General features: G+C 29.2%; 4 protein-coding genes across 6 annotated transcripts; 1 reads left to right on the top strand and 3 right to left on the bottom strand.

Annotated features, from left to right (window-relative positions):
- Positions 1–1,925: 1,925 nt before the first annotated feature.
- LOC145745917 (carboxypeptidase A2-like) lies at positions 1,926–9,020 on the bottom strand. The gene is made up of 25 exons (XM_082564098.1): positions 8,956–9,020; positions 8,793–8,868; positions 8,613–8,713; positions 8,425–8,545; positions 8,223–8,324; positions 7,996–8,094; positions 7,721–7,831; positions 7,524–7,614; positions 7,400–7,461; positions 6,999–7,133; positions 6,739–6,823; positions 6,551–6,659; positions 6,351–6,428; positions 4,903–4,978; positions 4,620–4,720; positions 4,336–4,459; positions 4,145–4,246; positions 3,902–4,004; positions 3,664–3,752; positions 3,205–3,289; positions 3,088–3,149; positions 2,650–2,784; positions 2,405–2,489; positions 2,154–2,262; positions 1,926–2,016 (listed from the first exon to the last, which is right to left on the bottom strand). Exons 1-25 carry the CDS (start codon positions 9,018–9,020, stop codon positions 1,926–1,928), a joined length of 2,397 nt encoding a protein of 798 aa, XP_082420224.1.
- A 754-nt stretch (positions 9,021–9,774) lies between these two features.
- LOC145746184 (uncharacterized) lies at positions 9,775–13,183 on the bottom strand. Of its 2 annotated transcripts, none has more exons than XM_082564393.1 (6): positions 12,927–13,183; positions 12,053–12,174; positions 11,794–11,972; positions 11,497–11,649; positions 11,153–11,263; positions 9,775–10,735 (listed from the first exon to the last, which is right to left on the bottom strand). In XM_082564393.1, the coding sequence occupies exons 2-6, from the start codon at positions 12,132–12,134 to the stop codon at positions 10,508–10,510; spliced, it is 753 nt and encodes a 250-aa protein (XP_082420519.1). In that variant the 5' UTR covers positions 12,135–12,174; positions 12,927–13,183; the 3' UTR covers positions 9,775–10,507. The 2 variants fall into 2 exon arrangements, with proteins under 2 accessions (XP_082420519.1, XP_082420517.1); XM_082564391.1 differs by having other exon boundaries at positions 12,053–12,178.
- Positions 10,448–16,150, top strand: LOC145746183 (glycerol kinase 5-like). Its single transcript, XM_082564390.1, has 5 exons — positions 10,448–13,304; positions 13,626–13,719; positions 13,889–14,020; positions 14,273–14,416; positions 14,572–16,150. Exons 1-5 carry the CDS (start codon positions 13,219–13,221, stop codon positions 15,652–15,654), a joined length of 1,539 nt encoding a protein of 512 aa, XP_082420516.1. The 5' UTR covers positions 10,448–13,218; the 3' UTR covers positions 15,655–16,150.
- LOC145746182 (helicase POLQ-like) lies at positions 15,117–25,068 on the bottom strand. 2 transcript variants are annotated; one of them, XM_082564388.1, is made up of 20 exons: positions 24,946–25,068; positions 23,939–24,344; positions 23,448–23,641; positions 22,901–23,079; positions 22,618–22,758; positions 22,062–22,197; positions 21,503–21,708; positions 21,141–21,283; positions 20,838–20,960; positions 20,499–20,612; positions 20,140–20,272; positions 19,639–19,755; positions 19,132–19,234; positions 18,949–19,053; positions 18,549–18,694; positions 17,481–17,642; positions 16,951–17,124; positions 16,445–16,573; positions 16,251–16,370; positions 15,117–15,962 (listed from the first exon to the last, which is right to left on the bottom strand). In XM_082564388.1, exons 1-20 carry the CDS (start codon positions 25,019–25,021, stop codon positions 15,894–15,896), a joined length of 2,976 nt encoding a protein of 991 aa, XP_082420514.1. In that variant the 5' UTR covers positions 25,022–25,068; the 3' UTR covers positions 15,117–15,893. The 2 variants fall into 2 exon arrangements, with proteins under 2 accessions (XP_082420514.1, XP_082420515.1); XM_082564389.1 differs by lacking the exons at positions 15,117–15,962; positions 16,251–16,370 and having other exon boundaries at positions 16,440–16,573; positions 16,951–17,051.
- Positions 25,069–25,399: the final 331 nt, after the last annotated feature.

Here is a 25,399-nt window from a genome sequence, read left to right on the forward strand (position 1 = left end):
ATATCCCAAACTGCTATAGGCAACTCGAGACTGGGTCGGAGTAACTTATGTTACTCTATGTTTAAGTCGCGCATTCGACTTTCCCACATCGAGGATAAAGATATATACAAAAAAAAAAAAAAAAAAATGTTAAATACAAAATTTGGGAAGCCGTGTTTCTGTATTAAAAAAAAATGTGAACGTATACAAAAAAATGTGAACGTATACAAAATGTGAACGTATACGTGGTTTACATAAATTGCAACTTGTAAATGATAAGTACTGTTAAATACCACTACAGCAAAGTAAAACATATCTAAAAATTATAAGATCTCAATCTTTGCAATTATGCCTCAATTATTTTAAATTGCGTTAAGCATTTCCGGAATAATTCTTTAAATTTAAAAAAAACGTCACTAAATTTTAAAAATGACGTTACGCGGTAATTTACTTATTAAATGAAGTCACAAGCTTACGATGTGATGTCACAATGTAACGTCGTTCACTTTTTAAATGACGTCACGAAATAATGTCACGCGGTGATCCACTCCCAAATTGATGTCACTTTACTAAGTGACGTCAATCACTCTCTAAATAACGTCATGAGCTCCGTATAACTTACGACGAAGCGTATGAACTTACGACGACGACGTCGTGCGTCACGTGACTCGCGAGCGTAGGGATTTTCCCTATTTACAATGTTTTAACTGCAAATCCCAATATTTCAAAAACTACTTGACCAATTTTTAAAATGAAAATATTCTCGTGCAAGTTGGAAAAGTTCCAAAACAATTAAAAAACCTTTGCAGCCGAACCTCTTTAAAATAAACGTCAACCTTAGTAATGGTGGAAAGTAGTAGCTAATAGATTAACCTCCCATCAAAAACTAAACAATTTTTATTTCGAAACTTTTAAAAAAGCCAAATTTAAAATTTTTGAATTAAGCCACATTTGCAAAAGCTCGCTTAAGCGCTAAGGAATCTGATTGCAGAAAGTAATGCAGTTAGTAACACCAAGCAAAAAAATTAATAAAACCCATGCAGTTCATGCAGCATACATATAATTTAGAGGGTAAAGTGAAGGAGAAGAATTAAAAAAAAAATATTTATAAACTTGGATTTTGATTTTTTTAGAATAAAATATTGTTCAAATTTTTTAAGTTAATCCATTCGCAAGTACTCAACACCATAAGTTTATTGACGAAAAAATTTTAATCCATTATATTATTGTAAGGCTGACCTTTAAATAAAGTTATCCAGATATGAGTTATTGTTTTAAAAATATTAAAAACTTAAGTTCGTTTTATAGCAAATTGATAGGATTACAAAAAGTAATAAAACTGCTAACTGTTTTCATTTAATTTAGTGGAATAATACTTGTCCTCGTTTTAAAGATAAAGTATATTTAATTTAAGTATTAGTATATATTTTTGCACAATATTTAAAAAAATGTATAAACATTAAACATCCATTTGTTTATTAGTAAAATAATATTATTAATTGATATGTTAACTAGATTTAATTTTTGACAATTGCTAGCTTAGCCTATTACATAATATTAGATTTTAAATTTCGTTAAAGAAGATTGTGTTGTTATGTGTTTAATTTATCTGTTAAAGGATTGTTACTAAAATCAAATATTAGAAAAATATATTAAATGATTTCGAACCATATTTCATTTATCAAATAAATCTAGTTTTAAAGTATTGAATATTGGTAACAGTAAATTAAAATGTATGGTGACAGTAAATTAAAATGTATTTTTTCTATGTCATTACGTAATTTTTTTTGTAACTTCTGTAAATTTATTTTCAACAAGCGTAAAGCGTAGATTTAATTCTTCTTAATTTTAAATAGCTTTTAGGACTCTCAAATTTTAACAAATAGTAATCAACACTTCATGCTTTTTTAACTTTTATTAAGTTCACTGTCATTAAGTTACACCTTTTAATAAGTTCTATGACATTTCCCATCAATAAGGGCTTGAGCCATAACTTTGAAGGCTTCAAAAGATTCCTCTGCGGTTGGGAGAATTAATCTAAAAAAACATGGTTTAATAGAAGAAATACATATTTTGTAAAGCACCCAATTGAATGCATAAATGTATACCTCAACATAATTAATGATACCATATCAAATTTTTAATAAAGCATCAAAATAAACCAAAAATTAAACCTCTCAGGAAGAACGAATCCATATCTTCCAGTATCTCTTAATTCAGTTGCAAAAGCGCAAGGAACTCCATTGTCAAAAAAGTAATCAGCTGTGCTACCAGATGCTACATCTAAGATTAGTAAAATAAACCTAAGTTATTTTGTTGTGTAAAAGTAATACATTGATATTTATGTTTTACAAAAGCAAACACTATTACCTATTACAACATGGTTTATCATACTGTAAATATAATTTTACATTATTTTACTTACAAATAACGTTTGCAATTGTTCCACTTATGTAGGTCATTCCATGTTTAGCCTTGATCGCATTAACAGAGTCAGATGCAATGGCACTCTGTAAAACAAAACAATTTAGTCTTTATTTCCAATATGTTATCTCTAGAAAATAGTCTACAAAAGCTGGTGTTTTTTTGATCATCAACGAAGCCTACATACTTTCGCTATCGAACAACAATAACATTTTCTAAAACCAATACATTATAATACAATTTTACCATTTCCAAGTGGTTAGAAGATAACCCTGTTGTATAACCATAAGGAAACATCCAGTATTGACTGTAAGCATGAACATCAACGTACATTCGTGGGCTTAGTGCTTCAACAAAATTCTTTTGAGCTAAGGTACAGGGCTGCAATAAACATTGCAATTAATTTTTTTTTTTATTCCTACACATCTTTACCAGGTACCAATTAATTAAAATCTTAATATCACACAATAAATTATAATGTGGTTTTTCAAAATTATGACTTAGGGGAGAAAACGTAAAAATAGCAAAAATGTCTTTAGTACCAGAGATTAAGGTCAATATCAATTAAAGATTTTAAACATTTTTTTGGTAGCTTGTGCTATCTTTGGAGCGCAACCGATAACTAGCAAAAACTTTAAAAACACAATATATGTATAAAAACTTGATTGAATTACATATTTCTACCTCGGAAAATGGAGCTGTTCCGTAGTATGTTTCACTGCATGGACTTCCGCTAGCGCCTTGTTCTAAAAACGATTCAACGTTTATTTCAAATATTTTAACAAAGCTTTACATACTTACCTCCCCAGTGTGCATCCCAATTTCGGTTGGGGTCAGTTCCAACGCAAACATTGTTTGGTTTTCTAGTTTTTCTCCACATTCTGTCCTAAAAATTATAATGAGAAATATTGACTATTTTTTATATAAATATCTTTATCCTCGATGTGGAAAGGTCGATTTTACAACCCAAATAAAAAGTAACATTAGTTACCCCGACCCAGTCTTGAATTGCCTTCGGCAGTTTGTGATATTGTAAAATATAATTGCCCGATAATAACGCTGCTGCTTAGGTGTTGGCTCAGCAGAAGTTTATATTATTTAAATCGCTTTACTTAAAGGCGCTACAGCATGAGTGCAGTAGGATCGAACTCACGACCTCATGTAGTGTAACAGGTGTTCTGACTACTTCACTGCGCTGAATTACCCACCAATTGTTAAAATTAAAAAAAAAACATTTATAGAAGCTTCAAATAAACTCACATTACTCCAAGTATAAGCGTATCCATCAGGGTTCGAACTTGGAATAAACACAAAGTTTACGGAATCTACTAGGGTTGTAATGGCAGAATCTGAACCATATCCATTTACAAGCTTTGATACAATAAAATTTGTTATTAATTTGTTGATAGAAAAATTAAACAGTTAAAAATTTATGTTTAATAATAATTTATTTTAGTTAATATTTCATTCAATTTTGTTTTTAAAATAAAGGTTAAACTTACAGTCATAACAGACCATAAGCAGGTAGCTGGTGTCACCCATTCTCGTGCGTGGATTCCACAATTGAGGACAAAGTTAGGGTTTGTGGAGCTTGTACCAACCTGTGTGAAAATAAATTTAAAGATTTTCACAAATTTAAAAAAGTCAAAAAAGTCACATTCAAACTACAAACGTATACGATTGCTTGTAAAAAAATGTAATAAAAATGCCAGACATAAAAGATTAAAATAAGTACACTTACAGTGATGGCGTTGAAATCTCGTCCTTCATAGGATGTTCCCACTTTAGATGCAGTTGCTACTCCTGGGTTTTCAGCTGCGATATCTGAAATCCATTGTTGAATCTGAATATGCAAAACAAAGTTGTTCTCTTTTCAACCATTTCTAACAAGATCTATGTTGGTTTGGTATATATGATCAAAATTGTAATTACCTCATCAAAGGTATGATATGTTTCGTAATTAAATCCAGAGGTGTCACGTGACTCACGTGAATTCAAAGTTCTTTCGGTAGAAATCAATTGCTGAACATCTTCAACAAAGATCTCATAATGAATTCTAAAAAATCAGAAAATGTGTTAATATCCTAACAAATGTTTTAAAAATAAATAATATTAAATAATACTGTACAAGGTTAAGTGTGCAACAAAACATATATACAAAAAAAATTAAATAACAATCAAAATTAAACAACCATTAAACTTAAATTTATAATTACTTGAATCTGGTAAGAGCAACTTTGAATGCGGGAAGATCTTGCTTTTGTACTCGAATGTCAGTAGTATCTTCAAAGCTTCGTGATTCCCTCCAGTAATCAAGCTATAAGTCAAAACAAGTTAAAATTAAAAACGCCGAAAAATTAAAAAGCATTTTTTTTTAATTTACTCAATCAAAAAAAGTTAAAATAAAATTCATAAATATTTTGCACAAGCCTATTTAAATATAATTGCAACGTTTTATAATATAAATGACAAATTTCAAAAAAAAGTGTTAAGTCTTACAGTAAATCTATCCTCAAGCGATTTGATGAGTTTCAGTTCATGTTCGTTTGTAATACTAATACGAAGAACTTGGTCGCTATAAAACAAATTTAATACAAAAACAAATTAGTAAACACATTGTATTTTAAAATAAACTTTATAAGTATTAAACAAACCCGAAAAAAGTACGTCGAGCAGAAACTGTAGCAACCAAGAATGCCAAAACTAATAAAAACTTCATTTTTACCAGTTTAAAAAAACTAAAATGAGTTGTATTCAAAATTTTGTGGTTATAATATAAGTTAACATCAGGTTATGTCCCATGAAGGGAGGCCAGTAAAACAAACTTTATTGCCAAATAAAGGCCTTTTTATAAAATGGACATACGTAGCGTTTGTATGTTTTTGGACATTTGCCCCTTAATAATGTTAACAGCAGCCCCTTATTTCAGTGAAACTTTAGCAGATGTCACTTATTTTAAGAACCACAATGTTGTTGTTTCATTACTTAATGACGTAGCAACGATTAACGTATTTAGAATGGCCATGTGCACAGTTTCACATTAACATGGCATTAATTTCGTAACCTCGTCATATTAAAAAATTGCTGATAAAAAAGTGTACACAATAATTAAGTTTAGAATAGTTACAATTTTTTAGTTTCACAAACGTTAATTTTAAAACGTGATTCATATAGTATGTTAATCATAACATTACTTAAAAAGTGCAACTAAACTTTGTCTGTAGTGTAAAAATCTAACTAAAAACACATTTCTACGTCAGAAAATATAGATCTGTAGTTTAAAATATTTAAATCTTAAAATATCAAGTATTTGGGAAACAACGTTTAAAATTAAATATCCGGGTAAAATTAACCAAAAAGAGCTATGTGGTTAGTTTAATCAATGTAAACATAACATATTTACTTAACTTTAAATAGCGAAAAAATCCTTACCACTAAAACTCAAAGCAATTTCAATATCTAAAGTTTAGGCTGGGCATTATGTGTCTTACGTTTGTTAATCGACTTTTAAGTTTACTACTGACAGTATTGTAAAATCAAGTATTTAACCACTTATAATTTGCTCCCACCCTTTGTTAGAGTAAAAGTAAATTTTGGGGTATAAAGCGCTGGAGTAAATATATATTTTAAACTGTAAAAGTAAAAAAGAATTTGGCAAGAACTGCAAGGTAAAAAAGATTGTTAGGGGATCGTAAACTACAAATAATTCAAATTTTTTTTTTTGTAGACACAAATTATTATACAAAAGATTTAATTTTTTTTAATTTCTGAAATATTATTTTCGTGTTACAACTGTATAGTGCGATTTATTATTTTTTAATTTTAAACAGTTTTATTCACTCTAACTTTATTAAATAACAACCAACACAACAAGCTTTGTTTTAATTTTTATTAAGTTGCACTGCGATTAAAGTTGCACCTTTTGACAAGATGCACTTAGCTATTACGTGCATTTTCCTTCAAGAATGGCTTGGGCCATTACCCTGAATGCTTCAAAAGATTCTTCTGCTGTCGGCAGAATTTGGCTAAAAGTAGATTAATTTTATCAATTAGCTATAGGTATTGTGAAACTAACATAGAAAATAGGTATTGCATTTCTTGTTAATTTGGGTGTTTCAAATAAAAGAAATAACAAAACTAAACTTACTTTTCTGGGAGAACAAATCCATATCTTCCCTTATCTCTCAATTCTGTTGCAAAAGTACAGTGAACGCCTTGTTCGTAAAAGTAATCAGCTGTGCTGCCTGATGCTTGATCTATAAGAGGACAAAATATATTATGTTATAAAGTTTTAATTACATTTGTTGTAAACATGTCATTTTACGTATTACTTACAAATAACCTCCGCAATTGTTCCCGGTTCGTATATTTTTCCGTGCTTATTTCTAATTGCCTCAACAGAGTTCTGCGCAATTTCCATCTGTAAAACACGAAAAATAATGTTGTGCATAATATGACAAAATTTTTTTGTAAGAAAGACGCGTATACCTTTTGATCAAGATTATTTAAGTTTATTAAGCAATGTTATAAAACTATATATTAAACATGAAGCCAAAATGTATAAAATATTTTAAAAGTTTAGAGGCAATTTTTACCATGTTATTATGGTTGGCTGTATGTTCCATTTTATAACCATAGGGAAACATCCAAAGTTGACTGTAAGCATGAACATCTACGTACATTTTTGGCTTCAGGGCTTCAACAAATTCCTTTTGAGCTAAGGTACAGGGCTAAAATATACAAAGCAGAATATTTTTTTTTTAAATATTTTTTTTAAGGAAGAACAAGGTTTTTAATTTAACATGCAACTTCTAAGAGCCCCCGCAATTTTTAAGATGTGTTTATATTTGCTGGCAGCCTTGTGTATTGGTCAGAACACTTGCTATACTACATGAGGTCGTTAGTTCGGTCAAGACTAAATCTGGGAAACTGATTTTACTCTATGTTTAGGTCGTGAAGTCGACCTTCCCACATCGACAATAAATTTATAAAAAACCTCTGAAAATGGAGCTGTTCCGTAGTATGTATCGCTGCATGGACTTCCGCTTGCGCCTGGACCTGAAAATATTATCACCAAATCATTTTTTAAAGTTTTTAAATCTAAAAAACATTTCAAATACCTGACCAATTTGCATCCCAATTTCTATTTGGGTCAGTTCCCGTACAAACGCTTCCAGAGTTTGGTGTTCTTGTTTTTCGCCACATTCTGTCCTATAAATTGTAATAAGGATTAAAAACTATTGCAAATTATCACACACTAACCATTTTTTAATTAGAAACTGAGTTATGGCAAGTTTTTTTTTTATTAAGCACTCACATTACTCCAGGTGAAAGCGTATCCATCGGGATTCGAACTTGGAATAAATACGAAATTCACGGAATCTACTAGATTTGTAATAGCGGAATTCGTACCATATGCATCCACAAGCTTAGATTAATTTTAACTTATTATTAATTTATAAAAATCAGTTAAGACATAACAAATGAAAATATATTTTATGTTGTTTTTGTTTTAGTTATTAATAAAATTATTTTAATATGGAAAAATGTAAAAATGGATTTTTTTTAATTTGAAAAGAAAGAATAACTTACAAATTTAACAGAGTAAAGGCAGGTAGCCGGTGTTACCCATTCTCGGGCGTGAATTCCACAGTTGAGAACAAAGTTAGGGTTCGTGGTATCTGTACCAACCTGTAAAAAATAAACTTTTATTTTTCAGACAATATAAAGTGATCAAAAAAAAACAATTAACAACACATTGAAGCAAGGAAAAAATAGCGATTCAAGATTAAAGTTTTTATGTAAAAAAGTAAACTTACAGTAATGGCGTTAAAATCCCGTCCTTCATAAGATGTTCCTACTTTAGATGATGTTGCCACTCCTGGGTTTTCAGCTTCGATATCTAAAATCCATTGTTGAATCTAAAGTAACAAACAATAATATTTTGACATTTAAGTTTATAACATTATTTTTAAACAGTTATTTTTTTTATGTCTAGTATATTACTTATAATTCCATTACCTCCGCAAATGTATGATATACATTGTAGTCAAATTTAGAGGTGTCACGTGACTCGGATCTCAAGGTTCTTTCGTTAAAAATCAATTGCTGAACATCTTCAACAAAGATCTCGTAATGAATCCTAAATATAAGCAAAAGTGTTAACACATTAAAGATTTAAAAACTACTTAACTAAATATTTCAATTACCTGAATCTAGTAAGAGCAACCTTGAATGCAGGAAGATCTTGCTTTTGTACTCGAATGTCAGTTGTATCTTCAAAACCTCGTGATTCCCTCCAGTAATCAAGCTATAAATAAAAAAAAAGTTTGTAACGTTTGAAAATATTACAGGTTGATTTCGAATTAACTTAAAGTTTGTAGGCTTACGGTGAATCTATCTTCAAGGGATTTGATGAGTTTCAGTTCATTCTCGTTCGTAATACTAATACGAAGAACCTGGTCTCTGCAAAACAAATAAAATTGAATAGATTAAATTTTGAAACATAGCATTAAAGAAATAAATAGAAGCAAAAAACGATTTTATACAAACCCGAAAAAAGTACGTCGAGCAGAAACTGTAGCAACCAAGAATGCCAACACGAATAAAAACTTCATTTTTACCAGTTTAAAAAAACTAAAATGAGGTATTTTTCTAACGTGTGTATCTGTTATATTACCTTTCACCAGGTGATGTTTTATATGTTCGATAAAAGGGGGTCTGCTTATCAAACATTTTTACCCAATAGGTGTTTGTTCATAAAGAGTATACAGGTAGCGTTTAAATTTTATTAATTGTTGCCCCTTAAAAATGTAAACAACAACCCCTTATTTTAGTGAACTGCAGCAGATGTTATTTATTTAGAATCACCATGTGCATATTTTCACATTAACAAGGCATTACTTTCGCGACGTTAATAGTTTAAAAATTTGCTGACGTACATAAAGTTTATGGCAAAACTAAAAATATAACGAATTTAAAAGTTTACCTTACAAGTAATAACACGTTGATTTTAAAACGTGATATTTGTAGTTTGCTATTCAAAATATTATGTAACAAAATAATCGCTCTGTTTGGATAAAATTTAAAAGTTAACTGGCAAGAATTTTTCTGTATTAAAAAATCTAATTTTTGTTTAGAAGTTTAAAATTTTAAGAAAACAACGTTTAAAAATTAAAATTCTAGAAAACGTGGAATTGATATATCAGCAATATTTTAATAGATAAAAACTTTTTATATATAATATTTACTTAATTACAGCTAAGTAGCATAACACGAAGTTAAATTAGTAAAGTAAATATGTACTTTTTATAAATAAATTACACGTTTTCTTCATAAATAAGTATAGATTTAAGTATGACGTTGTGATCAAGTCAAAAATATACGTAAAACTTTACAACAAATTAAAAGTTTAAAATAATAATATAAATATATTAGTGTATGTTTTTTAGCGTAAAACCGTATATTAATACTTCAAAATATTGTTTTGTTTATGGCATGTATTTATTTTCACAAGTCGGGCACAACTCTCACAATACGTTTGTTTTAAAAAAGATTTATTTTTAGTTTGGGGATTTTCTCTTTTTCGAGAAAAAAAATCATGAAAAACAAAATTTCAGGGTTTACAGGGGTTTAATTATCAGGTCAAATAGTTAACTGAAGTTTTTTTTATTTAAAAAGTTAAAAATAAATTTAACAACTAAATTGATCAGTTTTTCAGTAATAAAATCTTCAGTAAAATAAAAAAAAAATAAAATACAGAAGATATTTACAAAAATGCAAAATAAAAAAAATTACAGTTGACAGTACTTTACCATAAAACGAAAGACAAAAATAAGAAACCCATTTTTAATTTTTTAAAACATAAAAACCCAAAATAAAACTACTTTACTCAAAAACATTACAAATAATTAATAATTATTTGTAATGTTTTTGAGTAAAGTAATACAAATTTTTGATTGGTATTATTTTGATATAAATATAACAGCTTTGTTGTTAAATATTAAGATTAAATAACATAACCTGTTTGATTTGTTAAAAGTTTACGTTCAAACTAAACCTTGGCCTGACTTAGCACATAATGTTTAAAGCATTAACATTTCCCTTAGAATAAGGAATTATGAAAATATGAAAAATATAGATATGTTAGAATAGTCAGCCCAATTATAATGAAAGAAAATGCGAAAATAATTTCGACCTTTGCTGTCTTGGCGAGTATCGGTTCGGAAATTAATCTCTCGACCATATTACCTTTTTGTCCTGCAACATTAACAACAGGAAAGGGTTCGTTTGGGACTTCTTTGCCCAAGAATTCGCATAAGGGTTCCCACCCCTAAAGGTAAAACATTTATTAATAGAAGTAAGACAACAGAGGCATTTAATTTCCAACCAATTATTGGGCAAACCCTTATTATTTTTAGAAAATGTTAAACTTATTAGTTTTAGAAATTGTCAACCTTAGTCTGAGTTTAACTAACGATTACGTGGTATGACTGTAAGTTGAACTTTATAATTTGATTAGGCAATGCGTAAGTTTACATTATGATGATAAGCTTATTTAAACAATATAAAGTTTATATTACTTATAAGGTCATTAATAAAGTTATATAGGTAATTTGGCCTTGAAATAGAATCAATTGACATGTGTAGCTTAGAACCAGTTTAACTAAAGTTTACTCTATGTTTAGATGTTTAAGCTATGCTGAAATTTTGTCAATAAAAATAAAGTATATTGTTTAAGTTTACTTGCCGTTTTTAAATCAAAAACCAACAGGTTTTCTTTTGGGACTACTTGTTGAACATAGTGATTGTGTTTTCTGTAATGTGATTTCCACAGCCAATTTCTCTCAAATTTGTCCCCCTAAAATTTAAAAATAGTTTTTTTGTTACAAGATTTTTTTTATAGGCTATAAAAAAATGGTTCATACGTAGATTTATTATCCAAATAAGAAAATTGTTTTCAATTCGAAAATTTGTTTAGCAAAATTAAACTGATTTTAGTGAATTGTATGTCAAATAATTTTTTGGGGTTTGCTTTTTTAATATGTGTAGAAAAAGTTGTCTAAACTGAGTTAAATTATTATATATGTTCACCAGCATGAATTGATACAGAAGTCTCATAAAGGCATTATAACGGGCAGCCATTTGAGAGAAGTAACTCATCCATAAATAGTTTTGAACAACAGCGTCATTCATTTTTTTAATACTTTTAAACCAAGCCTCCTCTTCTCTTATTGACAATATAACCTAAAAAGTAAATAAAAAATGTAAAGGCTATATATATATAGACTATTTTTTTCTTTTCCATCTTATCTTGCTTTAAGTGGTGTATGTATAATAGGGCAAACTAATACCTAGAAATAAATCCTTAAAATCAGTAATTTTTTTTACCTTTGCTTTTGGCCACCTTTTATGAAAGTCTTCAAATAAAAAAGAAGGTGGCATATCTATTGTACATTCTACACCTTTAGCTTCATATTTGTCCAAGATTTTGGATAATGGAATTTTTTTGGCAAAAAAATCCTCATAATCCTCAAAAAAGTGGTCAAAGTGATCAAAATAATCGAAAACTAAAAATATAAATTACGTTTTATTATAAGTATAATTTACTAGTAACCTAATTTTAAAACAGCATTTAAAAAAGCCTTACTATTTTTGTAGCCCAGTATTTTTAATGCAGAATGCAAGGATTTTGTCCCTGTCTTAGGAAAACCAGCACAAATAATTTTCATTTTCGTCAATTTAAAGTATCGACTAAAATTGTTTTAAAGACTACCTGAAAAATTTGCATTCTTATTATTAAAATCATTTTTTTTCATTTATGTAAAACTTTAAGCTACACCTAAGCTAGCATTAGAACAGTTGTCACAGCCTTATGTGCTGTACAAGATAACTGATCAAACTGTTATATAATATAATGGTAAATTGGCCTTGAAAATCTTAAACCTATTTACTTTAAAAGATTTCAAGGATTTTCGGATTTCATGCAATGTAGCCATTACTTATTAGTTTACTTAGTAAACATTACTTAGACATTTTTTTGAACCAAATGTTAAATTAAAGAAAAAAAACTCACTTACAAAATACACACACTAACTTCAAAAAATTTTATTAACAGATATACATAATTTAACATGTTTTTATTTTTGCCACAACATTAAAATTTATTTTAATGTTACTAATAAGCAATAAAACTTGTATTAAGTTAACATAGCAGTCAAGGATTTCCCAGAAAAACAGCCGACTATTTTATAGATGATCAGTTATCCTTGACTTTTACTATAAAGTTTACACATTCATGGTCAAATGATTATTATTATAAAAATTTAAAGGCCTTTAATATTAACCGGGTTTTGTCTTTACAAAGACTTTTTTTTAATATTTATAAAAAAGATTTAATTCTAATTAGTATTGCCTTATGTTATGATATAACAGTGTTTACGATAATTTATATTACAAATTGACAATGAAAGGATCTTATTTTTGTCATAAGCAGAATGTTATTAAAAGCATCATTTACTTACCGGTACTATGCCGGCGAGGTGGTAATTGACATCTTTAGTAAGCGTAATGTATAGCATTAAAAAGTGTTTTTTAATATAAAGAGTCTTTGGTTTAGCTTTGAGTTGACTTTGTTTGCAGTTTAACGAAGTACAAAGGTCGTTAAGGTCGGTTTTCCACCTTGTTTTTGCAGATCAAACAGGCTGGTACTTATTAACAAAACTAAACCTGCAGTTAGAAATTTATAATAATTTTAAGCCTGTTTTGACCTGTTGCATTTGATTACGTCATATGGTTAACGTTTAAACAGAAGATATGGAAAAATATGTACTGTCGTTAGATATTGGAACCAGTAATATACGTTGCTTCGTCTACAACGCAGAAACTGTCATAGTAGGCAGGTAAGGCTACGCGTTATCTAAAAAACTTCTAGGTTTTTCTAATATTTTTATCTACACGTTGCTCTGATAAAAGCTTATGTGAAATAGTTTTTTATTGGTGGTGCTAGTTTTCATTGTTCCCTGAAGTAGCGGAAGTTGGTGTGTTTCTTTATCCCGTGTATATAAACCTACGCAATTACGTCATATAAAAGAATCCATTATGTTGCAATAAGTAGCGTGAAGTCACTGTGCCATAGAAGCTTTAACGTAGCAATTAACAACCTAAGCAATGGCTAAAATCTAACAAAATCTTTGGTTTTGACCATTTTTTATTGATTTTAGATGTTTTTGTGCTCTTAAATTGGTTTACCCTGAACGACAAGCAGTTGAAATAGAACCAGATTCTTTATGGGATCAAATTTTTCAAGTTATTAGAGTAAGAATTTAAAAATGAAACTCAATAAATATACATAATTTTTATATTGTTTGGAATTAAAAAACTCTTAAAAAATGTTTTTAAAAATTTATAAATGGGAATAAAAAAGCATAAATTTTTTAATGAAAAATTAGGTGTGTGTTTTTAAGCAACTTTTTAATTTTTTCAGGGCGCCATTGAAAATGCAAGTATTAAAGACCCCAATCATATTGCAGCCATTGGCATGTCAACCCAAAGGGCAACTTTTTTGGTTTGGGACAAGAAAACTGGGATTCCATATCACAATTTCTTAGTTTGGCAGGTAAAAAACTTCCCTTTATTATCTTGAACCTATTTAAACATTAATGTTTAGGCAATAAAATCTAATATTTATATAACTTCCCTTAGTCCCTCCTCCACAGGATATAAATACATATCTTATTTCCTTTTTCTGTTTGTTTAAGCATTTTTAATATAGAAGTTTAAAATAATTTAGCAATACAAACTGAATAATTAATTTTTTTCAACTTAAATTTACGAATTACAACTTAATTTTTTGCTAATTGTTTTATAGGACACGCGCTCAGATTATTTGGCTAAAGAATGGAATCAGTCTTATACCATGAAAGCAACAAGAGTGGCCACCAAGGGCCTGCATGCTGTAACTCAAAACAAAAAATATTTGGCAGCTGCGGTGCTAAGATTTAGTGCCCAACAAGTAAAAAATCATTTATAATGCCTTACAAAATACATTAACATTATTTTTTTATGTTAAAATTTAAACCACTGCCGATACATAAATTGGCAATTAGAAAAAAAAACTATATTTTATGGACCCACTGAAATAATAATTGATTGAATTATTTTTAACAGGTTAATATGAGGTTGGTTTGGTTTTTCCAAAAATATCCGCATGTTAAAAAACTTGCAAGTGATGGCAAAGTGTGTTTCGGGACCCTTGATACCTGGATTATTTGGAAACTTACTAAGGGAAAAGTGTTCGCTACTGACTACTCATGCGCCAGTGCAACTGGGCTCTATGATCTTTACACAATGGAATGGTCAGGTTTCTTCTGTAATGTTCTTGATATTCCGATCTCTATATTTCCACCACTTCGAGACACAAGTGGTGACTTTGGTTGTTGTGATGAGGAGTTTTTTGGTTCTAAAATCCCGATTGGTGCTTCAGTTGGTGACCAACAGGCTGCTATGTTTGGTCAGGGTTGTTTCGAGACTGGTGATGTTAAACTTACCATTGGCACTGGTGCCTTTTTAGACTTAAACACAGGTAGTAAACCCCACACTTCGGTAGCTGGGTTTTACCCCCAAATCGGGTGGAAAATAGGAAACCATGTAACTTACCTTGCTGAGGGAAGCTCAAATACAGCAGGTAATGCTATTGATTGGTTGGTTAAAATGAAATTTATTGACAGTCCTAATTCGGCAGAGGAAATTGCAAAAAAATCAAATTCTTCCAATGGTTTATGCTTTGTACCTTGTTTTAATGGATTACAAGCTCCAGTGAATGACTACAGCGCTTGTTGTAGTATTATGGGTATAAAGGCAGACACGAAAAGTGAAGACATAGTTCGTGCTGTTTTAGAGTCGCTTGCTTTTAGGAACTTGCAGCTTTTTGATACCATGCTAGCTGAAACAAATTTGCCGATGAAACGTTTTGTGTGTGATGGTGGGGTGACAAACAATGACCTCATCATGCAAATAAGCACTGACCTAATAGGAAAAGAAATCACTAAGAATAAAAACTCTGAAATGTCAGCTTTAGGCGCAGCATTTTTAGCCGGCTTAGCTGTTAAGTACTGGTCAAATAAAGAGCAATTACTTAAATTGCTTGAAACTGAAAAAGTGTTTAAACCCAATTTTAACAACCAGAAAAAATGCAAGGATAATATGCAGATGTATCTTAAAGCTGTAAAGAGGTCAGGAAAATGGTATTGAGCACATAAAATAAAACAATGTACTAAATTTATAACTATTGTACTTTAGTCTAGCTGTAACTAAATAATTTAATGGCTTACTATGCAGAAACGAACATTGATAACCCTTTCATGTGCTTTCCTTATACTATATATATATAAATTGACAACCTACAATATAAATATCGTTGAGTAAGTGTTTTTAGTATCAAATAAATACTGGTAAGAAGTGCAATAAAATTGAATTTTTTAAACTTTTTGTCACGAAGAAACATGTTTTAACTGTTCAACTTCATCTTGTAATGTTTCAATTTTTTCTTTTAAAATAATCTAAAAAAAAATTGGCGATTTTATTTTAACTAAAACTATCGCACATTTTGAAATATTGTATGTATTTATATACAGTTTCAAGCGTTGAAGTGTTTTAACTAAATTTTTTTTAGCAGTTTGTTTACTAGTTTCTGTAGAAGTGTTATGTTTTGTTTATTTCAATTGTTCTGTATTAACAAACAGTTATATTTAGCAAGTTTTTTTACTTTTTAGCTTTACAAATTTTTAGGTACTAATAAATTACAAAAAAAAATTAATTATTTTCTATAAATATTTTTAGTAAATTACCTTAGCCGAAGCAATAATTTGTTGAGCATTTTTTCTAGATAAAAGATCAATTTTTCTTGACAGTGTAGCAGGATCTGCACCAGCTAATTCAGTAAGACTTTTAAAGCCATTATTGTATAACTAAAACCCAAATAATTAAAAAAAAACAATATGTATGTATTCATTCTATTCACAGAATAAATTTTATACTAAACCTGTTTAGCTCTTGCTACTTTAACTCCAGGTACTTCCATTAAAGGAATTAGTTCAGAAACTGTGCAATATTGAAGGGTTTGAATTAATTTCTCAAGTAAGGCTCGATAAGGCCAAAACTCCTCTAATTCCTGGCAGTAACATAAGATTACTAATTTTAAATACCTTAGTTAGCCTTGTTTCAAATACCTGATAGATAGAATACAAATTTGCTATGCAATTACAAAACCTAACTATTAAGGTTTTAATAAAGTAGCTTATGTTAAACACATAAACGCATGTCCAATTTACAGCCTACCAAAAATAATTAAACTTGTCGTTTATGGTGTGCTGTTAAATTTACACCGGCAAATATTATTTGCAACTATACTATAACAATTAAAATGTCGAATATAGGGCAGGCTATATATATACTAGTGTTAATATAATACAGTTTAGTTACATAGTCCAATAAAAAACTGGTTAAGAGTGTAACTTCTTTACACTTATTTTAAATTATATTCCATACCTTAGTAAAATAAAGCACTCTTGAAGCGAATGAAGCTGAACTTGAAAGTAAGCTTTGAATAAAACCTCTTGGTTGGTTGAATCTATCAGCCACCTCCCATACTGACTTGCCGGTGAATAAAAGATATAACATCATTGTTACATAAAACCTTTTCACTATATCTTCATTAATTTTCTTGGGAAATAAAAAAGTTAAAAATCGATTTTTTTTTGTTTATATCTTTATCCTTGATGTGGTAAGGTCGAATGCGAGATCTTAACATAGAGTAACAACAGTTACTCCAACCCACTATTGAGTTGCCTGTGGCAGTTTGGGATATTATAGAATATAGTTGCCTGATAATTAAGCTGCTGATTAAGTGATGACTTGGAAGGAGTTTATCCCGTTTATGGGGTCTTACTTAAAGGAGCTACAGCATGAGATCACTGGGGATCGAAACCAGAACCTCATGTAGTGTAGAAAGTGTTTTGACCACTACACAACGAAAAACTAAAAATAAATATTTTAATTTTTAAGAACAAGATTTTTACCCTTTTTCTTGGATTGCAGCCACCAGCACGCTGTGCAATATATTGTTCTGGTACGCCGATTACAGAAGCTGATATTAACTCAATTGGTGACAATTTGTTTAGTTCACTCATGTATATCAACCAATCGGGTTTCATCGTGGTGGTGATATCATAAGGAGTAACCTAAATTGGTTAAAATTGTCAAAGTTACAAAATAAAAAAATTTACTTAATCTTTAATTTAAAAATATTTAAGAATATATTTTATAAAATTTTACAAATATAATATAAATCAGATTTTTTAGTGTTTGTCCTTAACCTTTTATTTAGTTTGGCGTTGCATTTTTGAAGGTTTGGCACATTATGGCTAGTTTATAACTGAATGGCCTTAAAGCCTAACCAAAAATTGTGTATATTTTATAACATAAACAATCTTACGGATTGTATTTATGCCACATCATTTGTCTATTTTAACATTTTTGTTAAGACAAAATAACTTAAGCATAGTTAAATGAAAGCTGCATGTTGAAAATAAATGACAGTCACAGGGAACGAAATAACGGGTCGCTATTCGCTGAAAGCGAATCGTTTTTTTAAATTAGCGAATCGTTTTTTACAAATATATTAGAAATAGCGAATCAACAAAAAAAGGTTCAGGCAGTGATAAAACTCTCGTGTATATTTTTACGATCTATTTTACACCGGTTTCACACTAATTTAATTACATCATCATAATCCTGCGTAAATGTAGGTTACTATAGGGCATTTAATAACAATAACTTTCCATGTTTTGGCAATGCGTAAATTTCGCTCCCGAGATCGTTCAGTTGTTGCGCAATTTTTTAAATGCATAGCACAGCCTAAAAAAAATTAAAAAAAATATTTTGCACGTTTTTCGTGCAAAATATTCTTAACGATTGTTTAACAATAAGTTACGTTTTAAAAATGCCACGCAACGCGTCAAGTGTTACAAAAAAACGAAGATTATGACTTGAACCTAATAGTTACTATAAAAATGCGACCTCATTTTTAGCGAATCGTTTTTTAAACGTTAATTCGTACCCTGAGTCAATATAAATAAAATAGTTACCAGATAAAGTAAGTGGAGGTAGTTTTCAAGGACCAAGCTTTCCAAACCCTTCTTTAAATCATTGTATACTACATTACTGAAGTCCAGGTCTACTGATCCTTTATAAGTAGCTGTTCCTATTCTTGTGATTTTAATCAACACTTCACCTTATTTCCCCCAAAAAAAACCAAGCAACAAATTAAATAAATTTAGTCAATAGGTACTTTAAAAATAAATACTTTTAGCAGCAAAACCTCGGGTTTATTTTTCACTAAAACCATTTTTAATTTTTTTTTAGACTATAGTTATTACACAATAAATACTTTTAGCATCTAGGATCTCAGGTTTGATTTTCACTAAATCCATTTTTTAATTTTTTTAAAAGTGTATTATATGTTAATAAACACTCAAAATGTATTACCTGTATTTTCATCCGGTATTTGTTGAACAAGCTGTTTGTCAACCAGAAAGTTGAAAGAGGTTGTCGCAATTTCGTTGATCAACAAATCAACTCGACTTTCATCACCTGGATCAACATTTTTAACAATTAATTAAATTTTAACAAATTAAAAATTTACATTAATATATTAAGAAATTAGAAAACCTGTTATAGACAGTTCATCTTGTAACTTCTTATAAAGGGTGAGTTGTTGTGAAAATAAAGTTTTGTTGAAAAACAATGAAATGTCAGAAATCTTGTTAATTATCTAAAGAAAAATTTATATATAAACAAAAGGCAGACAAGACAATATCAATTACAAAGAACAATTTTTTATCATATTTGTTTATCCTCAATATACGAAGCTGACTTTATTATCTAAACATAGAGTGACGTATGTTACTCAAACCCATTCTCAAGTTGACTGTGGCGGTTGGGATATTATTTATTATGATTGCCCAATAATTATTCTGCCGAAAAGTTTTTTGTTCTGCAAGACTTCAAGACATTTATAGCACAAAGCAGTGGGGATTGGACATAGGACCTTTTAAAGTGCAGCCATGTGTTCTAACCACTACACCATGCAGCTGGCCCACTAGGCTTCAGCTACATGGCCCACTAGACTTTGACTAAACTCTTGCAATAATGAAGTAATTGTTTAGAATCACTAACCTTTAGTCCAATAAGGTTAAGTAGAAGATCATTCAATCCTTTTCCTTGATCATAAACCAAACTACTTATACAGTTTTCCACACAACCACTTACTAAACTAGGCACATGTTTGCGATCCTAAAAATTAAAATTTATTTTCTTTTAATTTTTGATGAGTAATTTTATTTGTTAATAAAAACACAAAAAGGAAATTAATTTTTTTAAGGTATGGAAATAAATGTCTACCAGATAAATTTATATATAGAGAAGCTTGGAGCTGATATATGTCTATGTCTAATTTATAGAATTACAAAATAAATTGAACTGTCATTTGTGATGCTTTGGGGTAAATTAATGCGGGTACAAAAATTATATTACAAAATTTAAAGAGCCAATCATAGGTAGGGCTATAACTAAATTTAAATTTAAAATTATAATGAGAAACAAATGTTACAATCAATGTTATGTTTTTAATAATCTTCTAGTAAACAAATTTCACATTTATAGATAATTTATACTAACCTGGGGTTTAGAAATAATTAGAAAACTCTCTCCTTTTGTATCAATTCCAGCTCTTCCGGCTCTTCCAATCATTTGTTTGTATTGTGATCTACTTAAAACTTGTCTGCCAATATGGGGTGACCTTATTATTACTCTTGGGGAAAATACAAGAGTTTTAAAAAATTAGAAATGCTACTTACATTAAAAAACAGTACAATATAAATTTAATTATTTGAGTTCCTTTTCATGGCTTTAGTTTCACAAATAACTTATAACATAAGTTTACTAATACAAGCTGCTTAGTATTAAAAAAAACAAAAACATAACAATATATTTACAAATCAAGGGGTTACCTTGGATTTGAACCCAAGATCTCTCACCTTCTAGCAGGTAGATTAACCCCAGCAGCCAAAGTTGAAGTACAAGTAATAACACTTAAAACTCCGTCTTTATAAGCTTCTTCTATTAACCTTCGTTCATCAGATGTTAAACCACTGTGAAATAAAAGCATCAAAATAAAATTTTGAACCTAAAATGGTTCATAACCTGATGGAATCACCGCTATACCAAACTAGCAAGCTGGTTTACAAACTACCCTGACATTTTTAGTTATCCGGCAACAAATTAAGTTACCTTTAAAATATATTAGAAAAAATTCCTATTAAAAAAATAAAAAACCTAATAAATATTTTTTTAAACGTGTAAATAAAATAGTATACCTGTGATGATAAGCTACACCATATGGAATGGTAAATCTTAAAGTCGAACAAATAGCGCCACCTTCTGAATATAACCCTTGTAAAATCCCGTTTTTCTCTTTTACTTTATGTTCCAATAAGGTTCTACAAAAAGTTGCACAAAAAATTAAGTTTTGATATTATTATTTAAAATAGATAAAGTTGCTTAAATTATTAAGAATTTATAATAATACCGAAGTTGAACATTCTAGCGATAATTATTATTTTATTACGAAAAAAATAAGATAAAAATATTTTTATTAGGGAAAAAAACCAAGTGTTTACTTTGGCAATAATTTGCAAATCGTGGTTGCCACATTTTCACAATTTTTCTTTGTAGGACAAAATATTAAACAAGAATGTTCAGGAATAACTTCTAGCACTAAAGTAGCTAAATGATCAATATCTCGTTTTGCTAATTCTTTGGACTAAAAATATCAATTCAATATGTTTTTAAAAATAAGTAATTTGTAAAAAAATATATGAAAAAATTCATAGATAAAAATCTATTTTTTCCGATATTGTTGAATAAATCAATCTAATTTTAAAAATTTAAATAATATATATAAATAAATTTGTAATTTTGTGACTATTTTTAATAACATCATAATTATTTAAAAAAAATAGGCAACAAATAGAATACTTACTGGAAAACCGATCATTCTATCAAACTCTAGTTGATCTTCCTGGCATAGTTTCTCCGAGTTAACTTTGTAAACTGCATCATTTATTTTCACATATTCCTCTAATGCAACAGGTCTAAAGTTGTTTTTATAAATCTCAGCATTCAGGAAATTTGCTATTTCATCAGTGTTGCCAAGTGTTGCTGTCATTCCTATTATTTGTGTGCTTTCTGGATGATTTAAAACATTATTTGGTAAACTCACTCCATTAAATTTTATGTTGGGCTGCAGTTTATTTATTCTAATATTGTCTTAACGTGCAATAGATTTATGTCTATGATAATTTACCAGCACATTTTAAATGGTTATTTTTTTTTTAAGGTCATATAAATTGAATATACATATATTAAAATCAACCCTTAGCTTTATTAGATTCAAATAAAACAATAAGTAAAATAAAGTGTTACAAAAAGTAAATAAAAAAAGTTTTTTTGTTAATTGGTGATGTAAATTTAGTTGAAAAAAACTTACATATAAACCTTTATTAAAAAAGCATCAACAACGTTTTTTCAAAAAAACTTACTTGAGCAGTGCATAGTTTTTGTAATCATACATTCTATAGTCGAACCTCTTCTCCCCCCTTCTCCCAACATATGAAGTTCATCGACAACTACTAACCCAATCTCACTTAACCTTTCATGCTCTATCATGGAATTGACCTATAAACATGATATGCCTAATCAATTTGTTGTGAATTATTTTAAAAAAATCATTTTTTTCTAGTTTTTATCTACAAAAAGGTCTGAAATTAATCACAGACGTGTTTAAAAATATTACAAAATTAAATTTAAGAACATTTTTTCTTTAAATTATTTAAAAAAAATTTATTGACCCAGAATTAAGTAAAGTATTTGATTGCCTGCCCTTTGAACTACATTTAATTTGTTAATAATTCGTTCACAACTCACAACCGATATTTGCCTGTAACAATTGACCCATGCAACACAAACAGATTTTTTTTATTTTAAAGGTCCAATAGTTAGACATACATATATGTTCACTAAGTTCCAAATAAATACCCTACTAAAATTCAAAAAGATCCATTACTCTTAAACTTATTTAAATTTACAAGAACTTACTAATGTGTTGGCCTTTTCAATAGTGCAAACATACAGCGTTCTTCTTTTTCTTCTATTACGAGGAGGAAATCTTCCTTTACTTCCGGAATATTCCTCAACCAAGAAATCGAGCTCAACAGCAAATGGAGCCATACTCTGGATCTAAAGTTGATTTTTTTGTCATTTTAGAATAAATATTTAGTCTCCCAAACTTTTTTTGTTCCAGAATAACAAAAAATTAATAATAAAAAATTGTTATATTAATAACATATTTTACCTGCTATATTATATTTTAAAAATTTACTTTTTCTTGGACAATAGCAACAAAAGGAAGAACCAAAATAGCATCTTTTTTCTTGCATAAAATTTCCTTCAATATCAGGATTTCTGCTACCAACGTTTTTCCACCACTAGTTGGCAGCGAGTAGATTAGGTTTTTTCCCCTTTTAACTGCATCCAAGGTTAAACAAGTGTTTTGCCAATCTATAAAGGTCTTTTGATATTTTAAAAAGTAATGTAGTCTTAACAAATTAAACCAAGACATAATTTTTTATATAAGAAGGTTTTTAACTGCCTTGGCTTTCCTACATAAGGTCCTGGGTTTGATCTTCAATACTCTCATGCTGTAGCAGCCTTTATTAAGGCGCTATAAATGTTATCAATTTCTACTGAGCCAATACCTAAGTAGCAGCTTAATTATTAGGCAATTATAATGTATAACATCCCAAACTGCGAAAGACAACTTGAGACTGGGTCAGAGTAATGTTTAGGTCAGGAAGTCGTCCTTACTACATCGAAAATATAATATAAAAAAATAATAACAAAAAAACTTGTTTTAAAATAGCCTATACCATATAATTTGGTTATTCCTCGTATCTTCTGCAGTAGGTTTTGAACTTTGGTTGGAAGGCCGTAAAATGGACCAATATCTTGTGTTGAAATATCTTGGGTGGGAATTACATTAAAACGACCTTTAACCACTGATTCAAGCAATTCTTGACCTCTTGTTTTTAAATGAGGAGATTTGTGAGCATTTTCTTTAAATCTAAAATTTAAAAAGGATACAGTTTTTGCAGTATAAGGAATACTTTTAATGTGTTATCAAAAATAGTTTTAAATGTATCATCGAAAATTGTTTAAAAGAAAATTGACAGAAAACCATATGCGCGAAAGCCATTTTATAATCAATGAATCATTTTTATTACTTTTTGCTTACCCTTCTCAAGGAGATGCCCTTTATTTTTTAAATTAAGTTTTACACTGATAAAATAAACTAAAAAAATGAGAAAATTATTATATAAAATAAAAAATGTTTAAATCTTTATATTATTTTCTTTTTTACCTTTGTAATAATTTTTGTGCAATTTTATTTTGAGGTATTTTGTTAACACAGGGTGTAGATTGTGCAGTTGGTGATTGAATAAAAGAATTTTTTAAAGGAGTTTTAACTTCACAATTCTTTATAGAATCCAACATATCTTCAGAATTTGAATTATTTTGTTCACAAAATCGTTCCATTAATGTTAAATCCGTATCCCCAAAAACAGAATCAACATTTTTTTCATTGTTTTTTGTCAAATTTTGATTTTTATTCTCATAAAGCTTAATTTTTTTCGTACTGTGATCGTTAAGCGAAACATCTAAGCCAGAAAATAAATCTTCCTCAGAATTTTCAAAAAGTAAATCTCCTGATTGATTTATATCGTTGGTTAAACGTTGTCCACATTCTATAGAAGTTTCATGATTTTCTAAATACATTTGTGAAAATTAGTTAAACAAACATTTTATTTAAAGTTTATGTGTAAAAAAATATTGATAAAAAAAAACATTTTTTTGTATCTCTATTGTAGATAGGCCACATAACATACATGCATTTTGTTTGATAAACAACCTGCCGATTAGTTTTAGGCTTTGCAGGAGTTAGACCATTTATAGACCTTACTCAAGGACACTATGACATGTAAGCAGTAAAAATTAATTTAATGCTGTTATGTTGTAAAGCCAGGTATTCAAACCAATGTACCGCCTAAACCGCACACCTCAAGAAATAAAATTAGGTTCGAATTACTTAAAAAATTGCGTAAATTGTATGATGTATAAGGACAAGAAGCTACGGCCATGAGAAGCTTCGGCCAGAAGGTTTGGCCTGCAAAAAAACGCTGTAAGCTATGACTAAAATAAACAAAACTTGGCTAAAGAGATACGTTAAATTGCTAAAGTTTATAAATGCGGAAAAGGCGGAATTCTTATAACTTTACCCTAACCTTCTTCTGTGAATTTCGCCCTTTTTCTCATTTAGTTTAGTACTACCCGTTTAAACGGCGGCTAATATAGTTTCAAATTGCTTACCTAAACAAAGCGTGTCGTCCCAATCCATTATTTCCCCCATCTTTCTTTTCAAGTTTAACGCTGAACGTACAAGCATAAGACAACGTCAAACAAAATAAATAAAACTTGGTAGCCAGTCATCAGTTTGTTAAGCATTTGTTTAAATGCAAAATATCGCGTACTTTAGTAAACAATAATAATATTTGTAAACAAAACATTCAAACTTTGCGTAGGTGTTGTGACAACACTTGGTTTATTAAGTTTATCCTCGAGTTTAAATTGACAATTTTAAATCTTATTGATTATATTAAGCAATAATGAACTACTGACTTGTTTTTGGTTCAGCAGAATTTTGGACGGTTTATAGCACCTTACTTAGAAATGCAACAGAACAGAAGCAGCAAGGATCCAATCAATGATCTCCGAACAAAATTATTATTGTGACGTCATGTATCAGTAATAAAGAGAAGAAAGG

This window comes from Corella eumyota, chromosome 3 (assembly GCF_963082875.1).
Source record: "Corella eumyota chromosome 3, kaCorEumy4.1, whole genome shotgun sequence".
In the NCBI taxonomy this organism is placed as follows: Eukaryota; Metazoa; Chordata; class Ascidiacea; order Phlebobranchia; family Corellidae; genus Corella; species Corella eumyota.